The sequence below is a fragment of the Arachis duranensis genome, chromosome 6 (genome assembly GCF_000817695.3).
Source record: "Arachis duranensis cultivar V14167 chromosome 6, aradu.V14167.gnm2.J7QH, whole genome shotgun sequence".
Taxonomy (NCBI): domain Eukaryota; kingdom Viridiplantae; phylum Streptophyta; class Magnoliopsida; order Fabales; family Fabaceae; genus Arachis; species Arachis duranensis.
In genome coordinates, this window is record NC_029777.3 from 56,526,022 (window position 1) to 56,532,067 (window position 6,046).

Here is a 6,046-nt window from a genome sequence, read left to right on the forward strand (position 1 = left end):
ATGATGCAAGAAGACGCACACCCCTACACTAGAAGGGTCAACTTTGATCAAAGGTTGGACTAAGTCATCATGGACATATGTGTGGAAGGAGCTCAATGGAAAAGAGACTCAAAAGGCAAGCTGGTTCAATTGAGAAGACTGGACCTTAAGCCTGTGGCTAGAGGATGGTTGGAGTTCATCCAACGCTCCATTATCGCCACTAGCAACCGATCCAAAGTAACTGTGGATCGGGCCATCATGATCTATAGCATCATGATTGGAGAGGAAATAGAAGTTCATGAAGTCATCTCTATAGAACTCTACAAAGTAGCCAAAAAGCCCTCCACCTTGGCAAGGCTAGCTTTTCCTCATCTCATTTGCCATTTATGCTACTTAGCTGGAGTTGTCATAGAAGGAGGCATCCTCATTGAAGAGGACAAGCCCATCACTAAGAAAAGAATGGAGCAAACAAGAGAGCCCATTCATGGATCTCAAGAGACGCATGAGGAAGCTCATCATCAAGAAATCCCTGAGATGCCTCAAGGGATGCATTTTCCTCCAAACAACTATTGGGAATAACTCAACACTTCTCTAGAAGCATTGAGTCATGACATGAACCAATTAAAGGTGGAATACCAAGAGCACTCCATCATTCTCCATGAGATTAGAGAAGATTAAAGAGCTATGAGGGAGAAGCAACGAAGGCAAGGAAGAGACATAGAGGAGCTCAAGAACACCATTGGTCCTTCAAGGAGAAGGCGCCACCATCACTAAGGTGGACTCATTCCTTAACTTCCTTGTTCTTATCTCTCTGTTTTTCAGTTTTTTGAGCTTCATGTTTGCCTATGTTTGTGTCTTTACTACATGATCATTGGTGTCTAGTGTCTATGTCTTAAGGCTATGAATAATTCTATGAATCCTTCACCTTTCTTAAATGAAAAATGTTTCTAATACAAAAGGACAAGAAGTACATGAGTTTCGAAATTATCCTTGAAATTAGTTTAATTATATTGATATGGTGACAATACTTTTTGTTTTCTGAATGAATGCTTGAACAGTGCATATTTTTGATCTTGTTGTTTATGAATGTTAAAATTGTTGGCTCTTGAAAGAATGATAAAAAAGAGAAATGTTATTGATGATCTGAAAAATAAAAAAAATTGATTCTTGAAGCAAGAAAAAGCAGTGAAGAACAAAGCTTGCGAAAAAAAATGGCGAAAAAATATAAAAGAAAAAGAAAAATAGCAAGTAGAAAAAGCCAATAGCCCTTAAAACCAAAAGGCAAGGGTAAAAAGGATCCAAGGCTTTGAGCATCAATGGATAGGAGGGCCCAAGGAAATAAAATCCAAGTCTAAGCGGTTAAATCAAGCTGTCCCTAACCATGTGCTTGTGGCATGCAGGTCCAAGTGAAAAGCTTGAGACTGAGTGGTTAAAGTTGTGATCCAAAGCAAAAATAGTATGCTTAAGAGCTTTGGACACCTCTAACTGGGGACTTTAGCAAAGCTGAGTCACAATCTGAATAGGTTCACCCAGTCATGTGTCTGTGGCATTTATGTATTCGGTGGTAATACTGGAAAACAAAGTGCTTAGGGCCACGGCCAAGACTAAAAAAGGTAGCTGTGTTCAAGAATCAACATACTTAACTAGGAGAATCAATAACACTATCTGAACTCTAAGTTTCTATAGATGCCAATCATTCTAATCTTCAAAGGATAAAGTGAGATGCCAAAACTGTTCAGAAACAAAAAGCTACAAGTCTCGCTCATCTAATTTTTCTTGTGCCAAAATTTAAGTTTGGTGTTTTCTTGTTAATTTTTCTTTAGTTTTCAAAAATTTTGTTTTGGTTTTCTAAAAATTTTAAGTTTGGTGCTCATTGGTGTTCTTGTTGCTCTTGTGAGTCTTCAAAGTGTTCTTGAGTCTTCCTTGTGTCTTGATCTTAAAATTTTTAAGTTTGGTGTTCCTTGGTGTTTTTCCCTCCAAAATTTTTGAAAACAAGGAGCATTAGATTTAAAAATTTTAAGTCTTATGTCTTTTATGTGTTTTTCTCTTTCATCATAAAATTCAAAAATAAAAAATATCTTTTCCTTTAATTTCTCATAATTTTCGAATTACTTGGGTTGACTTGGTCAAAAATTTTCAAATCATATCTTTTTCAAAAAAAAAAAATATCCTAACCACTTTCTCTCTCCTCACTTTTTTGAAAATCTTCATAAAATATTTGTAAATTTTCATTTTTATTTTAGTTTTTATTTTATTATTTCAAAATTTTTTTCTAAATAATAAAATAAATCCACGTCATCTCCCTTTCTCCATCATGGGCTTAAGTGGAAATGAACAGTCCAGAAGGACATTGGGGTCATATGCCAACCCCACTACTGCTTCATATGGGAGTAGTATCTGTATACCCTCCATCGGAGCCAGTAGTTTCGAGTTGAATCCTCAGCTCATTATTATGGTGCAGCAAAGTTGCCAGTATTCCAATCTTCTACAGGAAGAAACTACAGAGTTTCTGGCACAATTTTTACAATTGCTGACACAGTACATGATAAGGAAGTAGATCAGGATGTCTACAGATTGTTACTGTTTCTATTTGCTGTAAAGGACCAAGCTAAGAGGTGGTTAGATAACCAACCTAAGGACAGCATAAAGACATGAAAAAAGCTGTCAGAAAAATTCTTGAATCATTATTTTCCTCCAAAATGGATGACACAGCTAAGGCTGAGCATCCAAGGCTTTAAACAAGCACTACAAAAAAGGGGGTTAAAATGGCGGTTATTTTGGGGAATTACGGCGGTTAGAACCGCCATTATTATCGAAAATGGCGCCCCCAAGAAACGCCGTTATTCTGGGTGCCATTCTGGTTATTACGGCGGTTTTCAGAAAACCGCCACAATTACCTTAGGATAATACGGCGGTTCTCTGAGGGTTAAAATGGCGATTTGTAACCGCCATTATTTCCGTATAAAATGGCGGTTTCTGAATTGCTTAAAATGGCGGCTATAACCGCCGTTTTTTGCAGGATGTCGTGGCATCATTTCTGTTTAAAATGGCGGTTTCTAACCGCCATTTTTACCATTATAACCGCCATTTTTACCAGATTATAATGGCATCTTGTGTGTTTAAAATGGCAGTTTCTAGCCGCCATTTTTACCAGGTTATAATGGCATCTTTTGTGTTTAAAATGGCAGTTTTTAACTGCCGTTTCTACCAGCGTATAATGGCATCGTTTTCATTTAAAATGGGGGTTTCTAATCACCATTTGTACTTAATTATGATGACAATTTTATGCTTTTTAAAATAAGATTGAAACTACCAATTTAAAGTGATATTTTCGAAACTCACTTAAAAATCTCGCAATAACCAAAAGGCATAATCATAAATCAAACATCATTAGATGATTTTTAATTCATACATGATCCAAAAGTCATAATCCAAGTCATAATTGAAATGTCATAATCCAAAAACAAAGTATCAAAGTAACATTTTTCAATAATAGGTCTTAACATATAATTCTTAATATACGTCTTAACATATCAAGTAAGGTCATGCTTCCTTATTGCTTGCTCCAGAAGACCTACTTCCTAATTCTTTTGGTGATGGATTCTCACTCTCCTGATCAAATTCCTACAACAAAAATATAACTATTATGAGCACAAGAAATGCAAGGAAATGGCATATATTGATATACATTTATCATGTCTAATTACATAGCATTGATACAATAATGAAACCAATTTAAAATTATAGAGCCAACTAACCACTTGAAAACATTTAAAATACAAGGCCAGTCCAATCATTCAGAAATTCTATATGAATGTACCTGTGAAACTTGTTGAGTAGGGAACATTCCAGCCAATTGTATTGGAATTTTACCTCCTTCCTTAGAAGCAATATAGGATACTAGCACTTGCAATTGCGCTTTAACAGTATCCAACTCCTCTTGCACATTTGGACCACAAGTAGATGATGTGCCAACATCATTTGAAGAACCTAAATTCATTTGACTAATCCTTGTGGTGTTGTTCTTGAAAGCAATTGTTGGAATAGCTCCCATACCTAAACCTCGAACACGGCTAGGGTGCTCTTTCCCAAAAACTACTCCAAGAGCATCAAGAGAAGAATTAACAGTTAATTCCATCGGTTGTTGGCTGCTATGTGCTTCAATCTTCTCCTACATATATAAAAAGAAAGAGAAAGAATAAAAAATAGTATTATCTTATAAAAAAGAAAGAAAAAGAAATACAAACAAGTTACTTATTGGACTTTAGTCTTACCGCTATTTCTTTAGCCTTTTCATTAACATAACTTCCATCTATTTTCTTGTGAGTGATGTCCCACATATGAACTCTATTAACTTCTTTTCTTGTCTCTTTCGTCTAAAATTTAAGAAAAGTAGAAAGACTTGATAAACAAATAGAAGCCTAATAACTTATATTATATATGCAGAAAATTAAGAGATGATGCATGCATTATATTTGAGATAGATTAGATATGCATGCATTAATTGATTACCAATTCAGCCCTTCTTCTTGCAATTGATATAGCACCTGAAGTATGAGGAATTATTTGTTTTTGCCGAATTTCTTGATTCCTCTTACAAAGTTTCTGCAAGTTGAATTTGGACACACATAAGAATAGGGTAAAAATGTGCACTAACCACAGCAATATTCCTCTTACTAAATTCTGTAAATTTATAGCAATATTCACTTCTGCATGTTAACCGCAAGAACCATCATCTTTCAAAACTGACTTAAATAGGGTAAAAATGTGCACTAACCACAGCAATTTAGGACTAAAATAAACAGAGAATGTACCACTATTTAAGACTGTCCCGCAGCCAGAAATCAACATCACTCTTCAACAACATTGACTACTTCATATTCAATTATATATATTCAACAACATTAACTAGGAGAGTAAGTACTTACCTGAGTTTCAGGCTTCAAACGATATTCTACGAATAAAGCCCATTGATCAGGAGCAATATCTTCTTGGTGCATTATTTATGATCTCGGTTTACTCAACCTCGGATCATAAAAATCATTCCAAAGCTTTATCCTATGTTCCCTCCATTTTTTGCCAAGCGATTGGAGCAAAAATCGTTTGGCCAAGTTATTACTCACTTTGAAGCAAAATCAAGCCTTCAAAATTATAACAAAGAATATATATTATAACCGGCAAATATAACTAAATAATGGCAAAGAAATAAGCTTTAGAGTTTGAGTAATCTTCTTACTAGGAAAAAAATATTCCATTGATTTTCAAAAAAGCTTGTTGGAATGTCTGACCACTTGTCAAAACTAATTGGAAATGCAACACAATCAGTGGCCAATTGCCCACAAACTCTTGCAAGGAGTCCAGCTGCTTCTCCTATTGCTGCATAATCTTTATCAAAATTGACAACTATGCACAAACCTTCTGGCAAATTATGCACATCCTTCACTAATAAATGAAGACGTGTACTATCTCCGTATTCATCTAAAATAGACAAACGAGTATAAATAAATGAGTATCAGACTAGACCAGAAAAGCTATAACAATGAACTGTATCAATCACATAAATTATTATTTTCTTGTCAATTACTCATATATACTTTATGAACATTATTGTCACAATGTATAGTAGTGCTATAAAATGATAAATAAATAAGAAAATGGAAGAGGTAGTTCTTTTGGGATTCTGGACCAGCATATGAGGTAGTAATCGAACGAACAGAATCACAACTAAACATATATATGCAGTCTTCCTGTCACAAGATACACGGTTATGTACACTCTATGTATTCAAATTTTCTCTTTAAACATTCTATGTGAAGTTTTCAAACATAGGTGCTTAACAAAGAAAACATATACAAGAGAAGGATTATGGGGAAACAAAAAGAATAGATTCATGAAGAAACAAAATAAAAAAATAAAATACATTATAAAAATAAAGGAAAACTTCATGAAGAAACTTAAGTAACCATGAATAAAATCCAACTCCTATGGTATAGCCATACAGCACAATATCAATGAAAATGTAATTTAATTTATAGTTAATAAAACATCTATACATACCTATGGCATC

General features: G+C 34.5%; 1 protein-coding gene across 1 annotated transcript; it reads right to left on the minus strand.

Moving 5' to 3' along the window:
- Positions 1–3,522: 3,522 nt before the first annotated feature.
- Positions 3,523–4,979, minus strand: LOC110272638 (uncharacterized). The gene is made up of 5 exons (XM_021124720.2): positions 4,908–4,979; positions 4,492–4,584; positions 4,254–4,355; positions 3,800–4,150; positions 3,523–3,603 (listed from the first exon to the last, which is right to left on the minus strand). Exons 1-5 carry the CDS (start codon positions 4,977–4,979, stop codon positions 3,523–3,525), a joined length of 699 nt encoding a protein of 232 aa, XP_020980379.1.
- Positions 4,980–6,046: the final 1,067 nt, after the last annotated feature.

Bases quoted from the DNA above. Each gene is read 5' to 3' on its own strand.
- LOC110272638 (XM_021124720.2), bottom strand. From the start codon at position 4,979: ATGCACCAAGAAGATATTGCTCCTGATCAATGGGCTTTATTCGTAGAA. The intron at 4,151-4,253 runs GTAAGACTAAAG...TTATATATGTAG, and splicing joins AAAAGGCTAAAGAAATAGCG to GAGAAGATTGAAGCACATAG. The intron at 3,604-3,799 runs GTACATTCATAT...TTTTTGTTGTAG, and splicing joins CTACTCAACAAGTTTCACAG to GAATTTGATCAGGAGAGTGA.